At 36.1% G+C, this 16,528-nt stretch overlaps 1 protein-coding gene across 1 annotated transcript in view; it reads right to left on the bottom strand.

Moving 5' to 3' along the window:
• Nucleotides 1-11,799, bottom strand: part of LOC111514920 (transducin beta-like protein 2) — a 72,473-nt gene extending 60,674 nt beyond the window's left edge. The window contains exons 1-2 of the mRNA XM_074180076.1: nucleotides 11,595-11,799; nucleotides 8,441-8,570 (exon numbers count right to left, since the gene is read on the bottom strand). Of these exons, the coding sequence (XP_074036177.1) occupies nucleotides 8,441-8,456 (16 nt within the window). The 5' untranslated portion in view covers nucleotides 8,457-8,570; nucleotides 11,595-11,799. The remainder of the gene's footprint in view (nucleotides 1-8,440; nucleotides 8,571-11,594) is intronic.
• Nucleotides 11,800-16,528: the final 4,729 nt, after the last annotated feature.

The following is a 16,528-nucleotide window of genomic DNA, read 5'->3' as shown; positions in this document are numbered from 1 at the left end:
GAAGTTGGGCAATTTGGGACTTGATACGTTTTACAAATGAGGAATGCTAATTATTTTGATAAGTAAAATATTATTGATAGAAAATCAAATTCCATATGGAATTATCATTGAATTCGATGCAAATATATAAAAAAATTCGGTTATACAAAGGAGAATAATACGGTTCAGGAAACCGAAATCATTCTCACTCGGTACCACTCGTTGAATAATGCAGTTACCATTATATTTTTCAAACAAGAGAACATAGACATCGGCTATTATTAGGTAGCTAATTTCTTTGTTTTCATTCATGCGAACTGTTTCAACTCGAATAAATTAAAAAAATATGACACACTGAGTGTGCCTGTTAGTAAACGAAAACTTTTTTGTGAGAAAATGATGTATGTGCTGGTGTACATTTCAATTTCACGTAGGTACGTGATCGTTTATAAGGTCAAGCGAAATTTTGTTAACAAAGCAAATATAAGTATCGTGTTGTATAACTTCCCAGTTTAAGGTTTCGGTGTGCAAACTGAAGATTACGTGAATGGTGTATGATATAATATCCGACGATCGTGCAGAATATAATATTATCCCAAGGTTTCTATATGAGCAGTTCTGCAAGGTTCTTCAACTGGATTTTCACTAAAAAAATAATTCTAATTTCTGACTACAGGAAAACTGGGTCTACCCGCATTGGTCTGAAGCAGGAGTTTAAAAGGAGTTTTCTGTCGTTGTAATTTTCTTTTCCTTACTCATTTTTATACTGTGTAGCTTTTTGTTGAGTACGTTTTGAAATGATGAAGTTTTCATTAGCGGAAGCCAATTTCCCCGATAATAATAGTATAGTAAATATTGAACCCTTACAAGTATTTTTCGAAGAAAAATTCAGAGCCTAACTAACGATCAGGTCAGGACAGGTGATAGGTTATGAGGAAATATATTGAAACTCCTTTTTTACCACGTCATTTCTCACATCCTCTACCCATGTTTTTCTGTGTCGTATCTTCTTTTTCTCTTGTTATTGCTTCGAACACTTGTCGAACCATTACCTTGTTTTTTGTTTCTTTAACAAGCGTAACTAGTTTTTTTCCAACTTTTCCTCTATAGTTTTAGTTTCACTCATTCTTCATTCTCTATGTTTCTTATAAATATTCCCTTCGTATATATGTATTAGTATGACTTCATTACAGGGCTGCCAGAACTAGTGTTTTCGTACTAGATCTAGTGATTTCGGCCAATGTTATATTTAATATATCTAGTACATTTTAGAAAATAATTTATATTTAGTACAATTTTCAGTACAAATGAGAAGCTCTTGTCAAAATCGTCAATTGTCACTGTCAATTGCCATATTTGAATTGTGAACAAATGTAAACCATGGTAAAAAGTGTTTACCATATTGGTAATATAAATTATAATAATGGACAAGTAAGTTGTGAATTGTAAATTATAATTAATAATCATGTATCAATACGTTTTATTTTTAAAGGTTTGTTATACGAGAAAAAAAAAGCAGGTTGCTTTAGAACTGGAACCGGTCAATGAAAGTATTGTTTTAGAAATTGACAGTGATGTTAGCCAAGCAGAATTAGAGATCGGAGACACTTATTTTAACAATAACAACGATAATATGGAACAGTTAGTTTCTATACAAGAGGTATAGTATAGATCCATTTGTTTTGTTGAAATGTGAATACGTTTTTTTTTGTTACATTTTTATCTATTTACGAATATTTTTTAGTAACTGTACAAGTGCTGTAGGCCATATATGTTCAAATAAGTTTTATTGTTATCATTGTTTTTAGTATTTATATCTGTATGTATTTCATAAGATATTTTTATTTATTCAATAAGAAACATTAAATTATAAAACAACAATGAAAATTAATTGGCGCTCCGGGGCGACTTCATTGATTCCAGTGCCGCATTTGCTTTTTCAGGTGCAGGAAAACCCGGAAAAACCTGCAGCATCACATCTTCCTGAAGATCTTGATCTGCCAATGTCCTCTCTCTCATAAAACAAAATGTACGGTGTCTCCAGAGGTTTCAATAAATTCAATACATCGTCAGAACACTTCGTGACACGTATATATTAATTTTTTTATTTATATAGGTCTGTCTACAGTAACAATGTGAAGTTTTCTCCCTTTGTTATTATAAATAAATCATTAATTTAAAATTCCCACCATTTATGTATAAAGTTTCCGCCATTTATTTAGTACTTTTTGTGTTCGGTGTTGGTATTTTTTAGTCCGTTTTGGTACATATTGATATTTATTCTTTTCAGTACATTTTCTCCGGATTTAGTACTTTTTGTTTCATGATTTAGTACATCATTGCATTTTCATTCTGGCAGCTCTGCTTCATTATGTTACTATTACACAGATTCACCAAACGAAGACCTTGCAACATCAACATTTTAGGGATATGCAGGAACCCGTCGATTCTTCAATGAGGAGGGACTAAATGGCCGGAAAACCTTGAAGTTTCATTTATAGTAATCTGACTGGTGAAAATATCTGACCTTTGAATGACTTTTTTGGCAAAAAGTAACCTACTAATGTATTTTCGTCCAGCAATCTCATCAGTATTAATCTGTTCACAACTGCAAATGAGTGCTAGAAACTATTATTATTACCACCACCAAATACAACGCATTCATGATTCAACATCAGTTACCGCTATTTCAGCCAGTCATAGGTCTCATCAGTGGTGCTAAGGAGCCTCGCTCATCTTTGATATTCGAGCATATAGTTCTCTGTCGATCCCATAGATATCGTCTTGATATTAACCAAGTAACGGCTCAGTTTGATTAAAATCAGATATTATCATTTCGTGATTGAGAAAGTGATTGAGCAAAAATACAAAAAAAAATCCCTAGAAATATTCTGTCTGTCTGAAAATGTCACAAATATTTTGAGATCAGGTTCTGACGATGCCCAATAGGCTGAAACAGCTGTCTAGGTAGCACCTAGGTAGCACCTAATTATTATCAATTGTTTTTTCTGGACCTCGTTAAAATTTTCCCACAGTATCTGGACTCTACCCAAAACTACTTGCCGACCCCTGCCGCATGATACCTCCGTGAAAAAAGTCGTTATGTTCACTTTCCAATCTGAAATGTTGCATTCATAATCCAACCGCATACCACTGATTACATAGAAACGACATTGTTAGATCAAGAATGTGAAGCTTTTGACTTATAAATTGATTTAGAATAATCATAACATACACAATACCCCATTCATCGAAAAATCCTATCAGAGTGTGATTCCCCATCTTATGAACATGTTTATTCAAAGAGAAATTCCAGAAAACATGAACGTATCATATCAAAAACTAGAAGATACGATTAACACAATTACTACTACACAGAGATAAACTTGTTGCATTGAAAGAAACGTAAACTTGATTTCGAAATATGTATTAGGTTTTTTCAAAAGTTTTGTTCGTTTTTGTTCTACTGTAAATTGTAATATCTCAATGAATATTTATTCAATTGAATCGAAATAAGTGCCATTTGAATCAGTGCACTTTTGCCAACGTGACACAACTCGAATAATTCCTTCAGCATAAAAATTGAGCGATTGGGATTCGATGAAGTCGACAAAAGCCGTTTTTGCCTGGTACTGATTGGCGAAGATTCTATAAAATGAATAATCTGAAAGTGTCGAGTTTGTACATTCTATACAGTTCTTGCTCAGCAATTAAACTGAAAATATTGTGCCTTAACATGGAACGCCATCACTTACCATTGGCTGAGATGAATACAGCTGTAGGGCTTCTTCAAGGTGACATGCGACAAAATGATGTAGCTCTTCGTTTGGGGGTCTCCCAAAGTGTTATCAGTCGATTGTGGCGGCGTTTCCGTGAAACTGGCAGTCCAGCCGAACAACATCCAAGGCGAGGACGCGCTACAACTGCAGTTCAAGACCGATTTTTGGTCTTAACCGCAAAAAGAAAACTGACAATCACAGCACCTGAGTTGGTTAACGTGTTGCAGCAGACGCACCAGGTAACCATTGGTCGTGATACTGTCAGAAATCGACTGCATGAAGCAGATCTCCACAACAGAAGGCCACTTAGATGTCCACCTTTGTCGAGAGGCAATCGCGGTAGAAGATTAGAGTGGTGTCAAGAACATCAAAACTGGGATGCAAATGTTTACAGACGAATCCAGATTTGGATTTCATCCAGATTCTCGTCGAGTAAGACTGTGGAGACGACCTGGAAATAATGAACGTTTGAGACACGTCCAGGAAGTCCACACATACAGAGGTGGTACAGTAATACTATGGGGTAGAATCATGATCGGCGGCAGAACCGATCTCGTTTTTCCAAATCGCTCCCTCACAGCTCGACAGTACCTCGACACCATTCTTCTACCTATCGTCCGTCCGTTTGCTGGTGCTGTTGGTGAAAACTTCCACCTAATGCACGATAATGCTCGTCCACATGTCGCGCGTCTAGTGACTGACTGGCTCACCAACGAAGGAGTTGATGTATTGCCATGGCCAGCACAATCACCGGACGTGAAGAATTACTCCGCATATGGGGAACATTCACACAACGTTTCAATTGAGAGAGCTTTTAATCGCTGAATGGGCAAATGTACCTCAACAAGACATTGACAATCTCATTTTGTCGATGCACGATAGATGTAGAGCCGTAATACACCAGCGTGGAGGCCATACTTTGTACTGATTCCAATTTTTTTTGTATTATGATTTTTTTTTCGGGGTGCCAAAGAAGAGCCATATTTTTTTTTAGTGTTGCTTATATGCGCACTCAGTATTTTTGACCATTTAATAAATTTTGTTGTAACTTACATTCGTTTAATAATCACCCGTCAACTTTTTTTTCCCTGAAGCGATCTAAAAAAAAATATTGCCATTTTTAAAAATATCCCTAGACTTTTCCGATGTATATATATATATATATATATATATATATATATATATATATATATATATATATATATATATATATATATATATATATATTGGTCTGGTTGGTCTGGATAGAGTCTCCGCGGTCCGTTTGTGGACCGCGGTCCGCCTGTTGCTGAGGGTTGACCTATGGGATCAACAGAAGAAAGATTTCAAGGAAAACAAATCCATATCTTCAAGAAAAAGTTGAATTTCAACTTTTATATCGTAGTAAAGATCTAAATAGCTTTGTTATTTTTGAGAATATGAATATCAACTAGATCTTATGCAAAAAAATTATGTGTGAGACATACATGCGCGTAAAAATATTATTCTCACTATGTTTCACTCACCTAATTTTGTTTGGTGAGACACACTGAAGCAAATAATCGAATACGACTTACCTCTAGCTTCAATGTATATACAAGAGTGGTTTGTCTGGGTTAATGCTCACGAACTAACTTGTTTTTGGTTAGTTTTTTAGAATCCTCTAATTAATGAGAAGATGCTGTCATCAAAGAACTTGGTTCGAATCAAACTCTTGATGTAATATTACAGGTAAAAATTGTATGTACAGAAATATTGAATAAAATCGCAAGCTGCAGTTTCAGTCGACTTTATTCATCTCAGTATTTTTTCACATTGATGCTGATGCAAAAACACTACAAAAGAATCCTCACGAAACTCTGAGAACACTGCCTTAATTGATGCATGGAAAACGTGTACATTGAGGTATATCTAGGTTAGGTTAGGTCCAAAGTGAGTGGGTCTATTCGACCCTCCACTGCAACCTGCAACGGTTTATTGTGGCTCATACCTATTCACACTCGACCAAATAAACCCAGCTTCTTAACGAAGCCGATCGGTTTGTATGATGAGTGGTCTTTCAGGTCAGATGTTAAGAGTAAGGCTCTGCTAAACTCTAAAAACCTGGGCAGGCACAAAGTATGTGCTCTGCCCAGAAGGCCAGTTAGACATCGTAGTTCATCCCTACTGTTTGGTATCAAGCCAGAAGTCCATAAATCTTGCTATCCAGGTGTTCAATCTTTGTTTGGCAAAGCCTAAAGCGATGCCAATGACAGGTTCTGGTCCGATGAAGCTGCTTGCAGCAATCTCCTTTGCAATGTAGTCAGCAGCCTCATTGCCTTTCAGGTCAGTATGGCCAGGAATCTAGACCATCTGTTGAGTCTTCCTATCAGAAATAGCGTTTTTGGCAATTCACTACCAATTTAGACGTTGCTCGGTAGGAGCCAAGAGCTTCCAACGCCGCTTGACTGTCCGAAAATATTTTTATTGACTTGTGTGTGAGGTTGGATGCTTCCTTGATGTGTATCTAGTTCAATATTGAAATGATGCATGCGAAGCTACAGTTTATCATATACTTCCGATATATTTCTCTTAGGGAAGACAAGCGGGCTTAGTCATTATAACACTTATCTGAAAGTACATCTAGAAGAGACACAAGTCTAAACATTCCTCCGATATCACAAATCATCAATCAGTTATTTGCTTTTAAATTTGACAACAAATTTATTGACACAACTAGAGAAATTTCATGCACCGTTATTGTTATGTCGGGTTCAGTCACAATTATTTTCACTTGACGAAGATCTGAATTAGCAGCTGTTTGTCCATCTGAATGGAAAGAAAAGATAGATAGTGTGGTGTTATCAGCAAATCTATATCAGATATCTCGTCTTTGCCAATAGGTCGTTGATTTACAATAGTAGTAAGGAATGGTGGTAGACGTTCAAAGGAAGAACGCTGGAGAAAACTGGAAAGTAATAAACGAAAACTATCTGGCAAATTATTACTTAAACGTTTGATTAGTAAACTTTCATACCAGATCCACTTTACGATTTCTCGATTGCATTGCTCCAAAGATGGATGAACTATGAAATAAGTTGATCTTTACATGCGGAAATCATAATGGTGGTCGCTTAAGCTGTTGAAGCATTCTAAATATTCAAGGGAATGTGTACCATGATTGTCATCACCATTCATACAAAAGTATTTGGTCTACAGTTATTTGTGAATTGTTTTTTTTCAGACTTCTATTTTGTAAGACAGGGTCCAAAAAATACTAGTATAGGGTTTTCCAACAGGAACTTCCGACAATTGATAACGGCCATCTTGTTGAAGCTACATTTATTAAATTAGTTGTCATTCATTCAGTTCATTTCGCCATATCACCATGGACGGATATAACATTCAACAACACCGTGCAAATAATAAAATTGTTTCATCAAAATCAATGTTCTGTTTGGGAAACGTGCCGCGCGCTTCGCCATTTTACGATCGCCATAATCGTCCTACCGAGAAGACTATTCGCAATGTGATTGACAATTCTGAGTACACTGGTTCAGCAAACGATCGACCAATACCCGTACGTCGACGAAAGGCAAGATCTGCCAAAAACATCGAGGCAGTCTTTTTCGCGTCACTTACAAGAACTCGGCTTTTCACTGACCACAACTTGGCGAATTTTGCATCGTGACTTGGGCCTGCATCCGCACAAAATTCAACTTACCCAGGAAATGAAGATGAATGACCATAGATAAGGACGTGTATTAGCTGAATGGGCTCTGGAGCAGTTCGCAACTGATCCTGATTTTATTGAAAAATAATCTTCCGCGATGAGGCCCATTTTTGGATGAACGGGTACGTGAAAAAACAAAATTGTCGAATTTGGGACGATACCAATTCATATGAGATCCAAAAGCGTCCTTTGCATCCCAAAACAGTCACTGTTCGGTGTGGATTATGGGCTGGCGACGTCATCGGTCTATATTTCTTTGAGAACGATGTTGGCCAGTCCATCAGTGTCAACGGCGAGCACAATAAGTCGATGATTACCAAGTTCTTGTGGCTTGAATTGGATGATCTGGATGACAACGGCATTTGGTTTCAACAGGATGACACTACGTGCCACACAGCTCATGACACATTGGATATTCTGCAGGATTTGAGGGCATGGTCATCTCACGTGGAGGTGATATGAACTGACCACCGATATCGTGCGATTTTACTCCGTTAGACTTTTTCCTGTGTAGTTTTCTTAAGTCGTAGGTGTATGCAAATAAGCAACAAACCACAGTGGGTCTCAAAGCCAACATAATCCATGCCATTGGTCAAATTCAGACTGATTTATGCGTCAGAGGCATGGAAAATTGGGCGTTTCGGATGCGCTCCACCCAGATAAGCCGTGGCGGACATTTGAACGATGCTATATTCCACACAAAATGACATCAACATGTCTTTCAAACTAAAAAAATTCGGTGACATATCACACATACTGTTTGGAGTTGAAAATACCCAAGTTCATTGGTGCTCTTTTTATGTATAGCGACAGGTTTTCATTGAAATCGAGACCAGAAGCTTTATTGACATTGAAGTTTCTATTACTCAGTGTAGAAAAAGTTTGTATGAATTTTCCAATAAATCATTCTACTGTACATGTGTTTGCAGAGTAAAAACTATCGGTTTCGTGAAATTTGACTTGAGTGATTGCACTCTAACGTTATACTCACCATGAATGAGACTCATCGCTCAATATTCCTTCAAAATCCTCCTTCAAAAGTTAGATAAGTTTTATGAAACTACTTCAGATTATCATCTGGAAAAATACTTCTCCAAGATCTTCCTGCTTCCGGCAAGTTTCTGTAAATTTATGTCGTTTTTCAAAATTTTGTTTAGTTTGATCAAGACATTTAACAAGCAGTTAAGCAGTTTTAATATACACACATCAGAAAAGTCTAGGGATATTTTTATAACATACTAAATATCATAAAAATAAATGCATGAGGTCGTTTAATTTCGATTAAATTGGTACACTCGACCACCCTGTAGATTTCTATGGGTTGAACAAAGCCTGCAAAAATGGTAACTAATCTTTTATCAAGTTTTTTACAAACTGTAGGTTTTCGGCTAAAATGAATAATCTGAAAGTGTCGAGTTTGTACATTCTATGCAGTTCTTGCTCAGCAATTAAACTGGAAATATTGTGCTTTAACATGGAACGCCATCACTTACCATTGGCTGAGATGAATAGAGCTGTAGGGCTTCTTCAAGGTGGCATGCGACAAAATGATGTAGCTTTCCGTTTGGGGGTCTCCCAAAGTGTTATCAGTCGATTGTGACGGCGTTTCCGTGAAACTGGCAGTCCAGCCGAATAACATCCAGGGCGAGGATGCGCTACAACTGCAGTTCAAGACCGATTTTTGGTCTTAACCGCAAGAAGACAACCGACAATCACAGCACCTGAGTTGGTTAACGTGTTGCAGCAGACGCACCAGGTAACCATTGGTCGTGATACTGTCAGAAATCGACTGCATGAAGCAGATCTCCACAACAGAAGGCCACTTAGATGTCCACCTTTGTCGAGAGGCAATCGCGGTAGAAGATTAGAGTGGTGTCAAGAACATCAAAACTGGGATGCAAATGATTGGGCCACAGTTTTGTTTACAGACGAATCCAGATTTGGATTTCATCCAGATTCTCGTCGGGTAAGACTGTGGAGACGACCTGGAAATAATGAACGTTTGAGACACGTCCAGGAAGTCCACACATACAGAGGTGGTACAGTAATGCTATGGGGCGGAATCATGATCGGCGGCAGAACCGATCTCGTTTTTCCAAATCGCTCCCTCACAGCTCGACAGTACCTCGACACCATTCTTTTACCTATCGTCCGTCCGTTTGCTGGTGCTGTTGGTGAAAACTTCCACCTAATGCACGATAATGCTCGTCCACATGTCGCGCGTCTAGTGACTGACTGGCTCACCAACGAAGGAGTTGATGTATTGCCATGGCCAGCACAATCACCGGACCTGAATCCCATCGAGCATTTGTGGGACATGCTTCAACGAAGAATTACTCTGCATATGGGGAACATTCACACAACGTTTCAATTGAGAGAGCTTTTAATCTCTGAATGGGCAAATGTACCTCAACAAGACATTGACAATCTCATTTTGTCGATGCCCGATAGATGTAGGGCCGTAATAAATCAGCGTGGAGGCCATATTTTGTACTGATTCCAATTTTTTTTGTATTATGATATTTTTCGGGGTGCCAAAGAAGAGCCATATTTTTTTTTTAGTTTTGCTTATATGTGCACTCAGTATTTTTGACCATTTAATAAATTTTGTTGTAAGTTACATTCGTTTAATAATCACCCGTCAACTTTTTTTTCCCTAAAGCGATCTAAAAAAAATTATTGCCATTTTTAAAAATATCCCTAGACTTTTCCGATGTGTGTATATTCCTTCTATATGATGTGTTTAAATGCTAAATGTTTACATTTTGAGTATACAGAAACAATGAAATGTTTGACAATAATATTTTGATTACTAAAAACTGAGAGCAGTCTGGTATGTTTACGATATAACGTATATATTATAATCAGTTGTTTTGAAAGAGGTGTTTGTGAAAAATTCTAGAGGTCAATAATAAATAACTGCAGCAACTAAATGTGATTTGTAAAAATAAATAAAATTCATCTTATCGTTTGGTATAATGGTCTCACAATGATAATTTGTGGAGATAATTTTCAAAATTATAATATGTTTCGAAATAATTTTTCTGATTTACCACTAATGCGGATTTAACATCCTCAATATTTTATATATTGTTAATACCTCTCACTTCAAGTTTTATAATTAATTCCTTCTGTGAATAATAGTCTTGTGTGGTGTTTTATCTCATATTGAAAACTAACCCATCTGATGATTCGTCAGAAAATTAAAACCACGAATATCAATGATAAATGACGAACCACTGTTTAATCTTTTTAAAATCTGCTTTTCCCTTGAACAACTGCCGCACCCCTACGAACGACAACCCCCAGAAGTCGTAGCTTGTGCGAGATAAGGATTAACGAGGTCTTACCTTTTAACGTGTGATTTCTAAGAAGGTTTGGACGATAGCAAGTGAAAATCGATCGTTCAGACTAGGGCTTGCACCATCTACCAACAAGGCAGTCAATTCGAGTGAGTGAACAAAGCACACACGTCGAACCGCCTGGCTACCGACCGACTTACCTAAAGGGGGTAAGTCAAAGCTAAGCTTGCGGAATTCGTTTCTTGTCTTTCTCTGCAGCTTTCACTGCAAGCAGAGGGGTTGCATTCATGTTCCAATACCAGTCAGCCATTGTACTGAGTGGGTCATGGACACAACTTTGAAACTCTTTTTGTAATCGAATGGTATATACCGGCCGATACTTGATGAGATTCCATATCAAAACTTACTAATCCAGTCACTATAAAAAGTTTTCAAAATTGTAACACAGGAACGATCATTTACAGCGTCAACTAATTATAATATGATGACTAATCAATCCATGATTGCTCAAGAAGTAATAAATGGAAAAACCTTTTTTGTATACAAATGAAGATGAAAAAGCTTACAAAAGCAACAGAACATTACTGGAGTTTAATCCAAACACCACACTATTTAACATCTCGACACATGTTTCAATCACCAAGTGATCATTATTCTTCCTCTTGAAGATGATCACTTGGTGATTGAAACACGTGTCGAGGTGTTAAACATAATTGTTTGGTGTTAGGATTAAACTCCATTAATACTCATTACTTCACCAAAGATTCCAAACAGTGCATCACAAAAAGCAACAAAAACAAAATTTTAGGTTATATATATCTAACTTTCCATAAAGTTACTCACCTCATTATTTTTCCCATCCATGTGAAAAGTCCTTTGCTTTTTGAATTCACTGTCCACGATTAAGCACCCACTGTGGTTTGTCTACGATGAGTGGAATTGAACTGATGAGTTTGTTACCACTGCAGTTTGAATACATGCTTTTTAACAGCACTGTGACTAACATACATACATGAATCTTATCATTCATTTCATGAAAATGAAAACAAGTTTACGCTTATCACCACATTTTATATCTAGACGATTCCCTACGTAATTTCTTTGTTTTCAAGTCTGTACCTTCAACTTTGTTTGCGAAAATAAATTGAGTGATTTCACATCTGGGGTGGGAGTTAACTGTCTCCAACAAAAGAAAAATATTACCGATTGGCATTGATACCTATTTTGAATCATTCATTCAACTCATGTTTTGCAATCCTTGTTTATAAACAATTGCATAGTTCATGGTTTGTTGATCGTACGGTTGCATTATTGGCGGCATTATTCGTAAAAATATTGTGTACAAATAAAATGAGAAAAGTGTACAATATTGTGTGAAGAGCAAAACCTGCAGCTGAATCAGTTTCTTTACGAAATGACTTCGATTCATTGATATGATCTACTATTCGGATATGTGCCAAACAAAAGAGTGCATAAAATGATTGAGTAGCACATTATTAATGTTATGCAAAAATTTTTTTAAAAACTTATTTTGAAAGTACAATATTCATAAAAGGGACATACTTACATACAAGTATTAAAATAAATTAGGTATTTTTGCAATAGTTCACAAATTCTTCAAGGCTGTGGAAAGCATTAATATTACGAAGTTACTTCGTTTGGAATAACGCAATTATGAGAAACATGGAGCGCCAAGAGCTGTTGAGCTTGATATTTCTAAGGATTTTGACCGTGTGTGACATGAGAGTTGCTAATGGCCAAACTTCGATGTTATGGTTTGTAGTAGTTTCAGTAGACATGACACTAACGCACAAAACTCAGGTTTTTCAACTAATCTATATTTTTCAAAATATTTGTTTCTAAATTATTTTACTCTTCCAGCTCCTTTATTGGATTACCATATTATGTTTTTCTCAATGACTAACAATGCCAAATGTTGCAGCTGAGTTTTGAAGCAGACCTCCTCAACCAATTGAGCTGAAATTCTGCATACACGCTTGGTTTGGATGACAATGCATGGTTTGCTAATTGACGCCATTCTGTATCCAATATGGTGGACCGCCCAACATGAAGGATCGTCCATATTGGCGGACTAGATTGAAGAATACAATGAATATCATGACGCCACTTTAAATCCAATATGGCGAATCGCCCAATGGTGGACTATTTATTTCATGCACCACCATGATATGGATATCAAATGAATGGGTTGCTTAAAACAATACGGAAAATAAAATGACGTCACTTCAAATCCGATATGGCGGAATTCAAAAGATGGTGGAATATGTTTTTTTATACAGTCATATAATATGGATGTCAATTGGAATAAGTTAAGGGAAAACATTTGAATGACAATAATGCGATCACTATACCAATTTTAAAGAGTTATAACTCGACAAAGGATGGGGACAGTTTAGTGTGTTGAGCGGAAGCTTTTTTCTAAAAAGAAAAAATATTTTTGAAATTAAATCAAACCTTTCAAGGTTGAATGGAAGAGCAGGTTATGACTGAATCACTCTGGTGACAAGGTCAGAACTTGAATTCTGCCTTTTGACAAATATGTAGGATTCAGTTGTATCTTATCTACTTGTTGTTATAGGGTATTCGGTATACATTGTTAATAACATGTATTAATATCTATCGTTGTAAATCATGCCATAAAGAAAATAACATTGGCTGACACTACTATCCATAAAGCGCGAATGTACGATGTTTGCTGCCGCTCTAGATGTAGCAAGAATGATGCTACAGACTTCGAAGGAATTCCGATTACAATATAGGTATAAACGCTTGCCACGAGCATATCGAGACAGTCAAGTGGGCGTTACAGTGCGGTACGTGGAGTGATCTAGTAACGCGATAGACATTCGAATAATATTTGAAGTTTAAGTTGAAGTGTTTGTTATATTTAAAGTGTAATAAAGTTAAATTTGATTATTGTTCAGTGTAGTCAATTATTGGTAAACCCACGGGGAAAAACGTAACACTATTAAATTATTACATCACACAGTTCATATGATATAGAAGCCTGTTGCAACATTCACCTCTATAGATAAACAACAATATGTAACTTGGTGTTCACATAGATAATTCTAAGAAAAAAATATGTTTTCAATAATATAGGTAAATCTTGTGACAAACCTTAATATTATATAATAATAATAATAACAGTAATAATAATAATAATTCTCCACCCTCAGGCTCATACAAGCTAATAAGCCTGATGTAGTCCTTCTCGATCACCAGAGTAAAACGATATTTGTCGTGGAGGTTTCAGGTCCTGGCGAGACAAATACCGTCAGAAAAGAGGAGGAAAAACGGATAAAATATCGAGATATTCTCTTCGAACTCCGCAGACTCTATCCAGACCACTCTGTCAAGATGGTTGTTCTGATTATTGGAATCCTTGGTGGAAATATGTCCCCTCTACTCTCGAATCTTAAAATCATACCGGCTTGCCGCACTAAGGCAGAAATCTTACGCAGAAGGCTGTCATTCTTGGCCCACTGCGCTTGCTGAAGGCACATGATTCTCGGACCCAATGATCACTTACCACACGGTTTTATTGCTTTTATTGATGGGAACCAAAGTACAGAGAAATATATATATATATATATATATATATATATATATATATATATATATATATATATATATATATATATATATATAGTTATATATAGTCAATAGTCGATGCAAGAAAAAGAAAAAAAAATAGATACTAGCCCTTGAAATTCAGTATGCTAGTTCAGTTTTCTTTTCGAATATAATACAATTTGAATTCTTTAGTTCGTTAGGTAATTTGTTAAAGAGTCAGGTTATGTAATAAGAAAACGATCCAAGATAATGGGAAGTTCTGTGGTGATATAAATTGTGTAATGTAATGGATTATTTGATTTATTTTTTTTTTGTTTGAGCTGGTAAATGAAATGCTGTACTCAAAAAGATTTATTGTTATTGATTCATTTATTGGTTTCACTTGAATTGTATTCGATATGCGATTGCAGTATTAAATATGTTATGAACAAATCAACAATAATTCCTTCAAAATAAAATTCATACTAAGTCCTTGAATGACGGTGTTTGAAAATTTTCAGGATATCTGCCTATGAATTTATATAATCTCATCATCGTTGTATATGTATAATGCCCATAGGTGTGCAGTACGAACATTTATTAATTTCCGAAAAACCTGTTTTTGAACAGACAATGATTGAAATTATTCCTATACTTTTGAAGTCATCCCATGTGTCAAGCTGTTATTTCTCATTTCTACACTGAAGAAATGAATTGCATCTTGTTTTGACTTCGAAACATTATTTGATGAGGTAGTAAGGTATATTCGGTACATTCAAAAATATTTACTACTTGTTTGTGTCAACGACATCGACTTCTAGGGTCATTAGTTCTGTGTTTGTGGTTATTTGATATTCTGTCAACATGAAACGTATCAGAAAAAATCGAAGGTAGAACTTTTTGGATGTGTCTCATGTCAACGGCATTTTGCTATTTTCTTTTTTTTTAAACTTTATTGAAATATAGCTGTAGCTCTGAATATTGGATGCACAGTAGATCAGCCGACAGATGGGGCGTGAGCTCATTACTATCGAGAAACTCGTGTAGTGAACACCGTGTTAGTACAGTGAGTGGATAAATCATTCTGTGTGGTCAAATATAAGTTATTTATTGTCTTTGAAAATGTCTTTGAATAATAAACTGAAAAACAAGGTTCGCAATGGAAAAGGCAGTGAAATTGTGAACAAGGTATTAGGATTTATGCAAGCGGAGGCAACGGCAGATGGAATAAGAATTCCTCTTACGAAGGTAAGAAGTAATAGCGATAAGAAGTTAAATAGTAACCGATATTGTATTTTAACTCTAAAGGTTCAAGACCGAGTAGCAGAGGCCACAGGGATTTGCTCGCGAACTGTGAGAAAAAGCAAATCAAATGAAAAAAAAATCAACACCAAATGAAAAGAAATGTATCAAAAATTTCAAAAGTGTGGCAGATAATGCTGATTTGTCAATTTCACGCGAATTCTTAATTAATTTCCATATCAAAGAGGAACGAGTTTCCACGCTTAGGGAAATTCATAAAACTATCATCCGAAATATTAATGAACTTGAATTTCGATGAAGGAAGGTGAAAAATAACAGAAAAATATCAATGGAACGCCAGCCTATTCGACTACTTAGGATATAATTTTTGAAGAAAATGCGGACCTACATAGAAGAATGTCGACCCATTATTCATATGTATAAAACATATATTCACGCTACACACACTTATCAAAAAGGTTGGAGTGATCATACCACGGAAGGTCTGAAAAAAACCTGTGAACGCTATAAGCTAACATTCAAGCGGTATGAAATAGATCAGTCTTTCTAGCGGCAAGTCACAACGTTGAAAGATTTCCGCCATATCTCCCAGATTTGAATCCGTGTAAGTCGGTTTGGGCTGGACTGGAAGATAACGTGACAAATAAAATGTTACTTTCAATGTCAACGATATCATGCAATATTGCAAAACATTTTTTGAACAGTTTTCTCCAGAACAAATGGAAATTTCATTGTGAACGAGCAAAGAAATGAGGACGATTTCATGTCAAAACAACCCATGATGGTCATCATCGTGGATGATCTGATATTGATTTATGTGATTATAATAGTGACACTACATCTAAACAGGAATATGGGGACGAAGTTTCAGAGAATGAAGACGGTAATCACTGAGGAATCGAAACACTTCCTGACGAAAACCATGTATTAACACTTCA

This window comes from Leptinotarsa decemlineata, unplaced genomic scaffold (genome assembly GCF_025532065.1).
Source record: "Leptinotarsa decemlineata unplaced genomic scaffold, Ldec_3_MD MMD2_tig00026282_RagTag_RagTag, whole genome shotgun sequence".
NCBI classification, from domain to species: domain Eukaryota; kingdom Metazoa; phylum Arthropoda; class Insecta; order Coleoptera; family Chrysomelidae; genus Leptinotarsa; species Leptinotarsa decemlineata.
The sequence above is the reverse complement of the archived record's forward strand: the minus strand, read 5'-3'. Positions and strand labels throughout refer to the sequence as shown.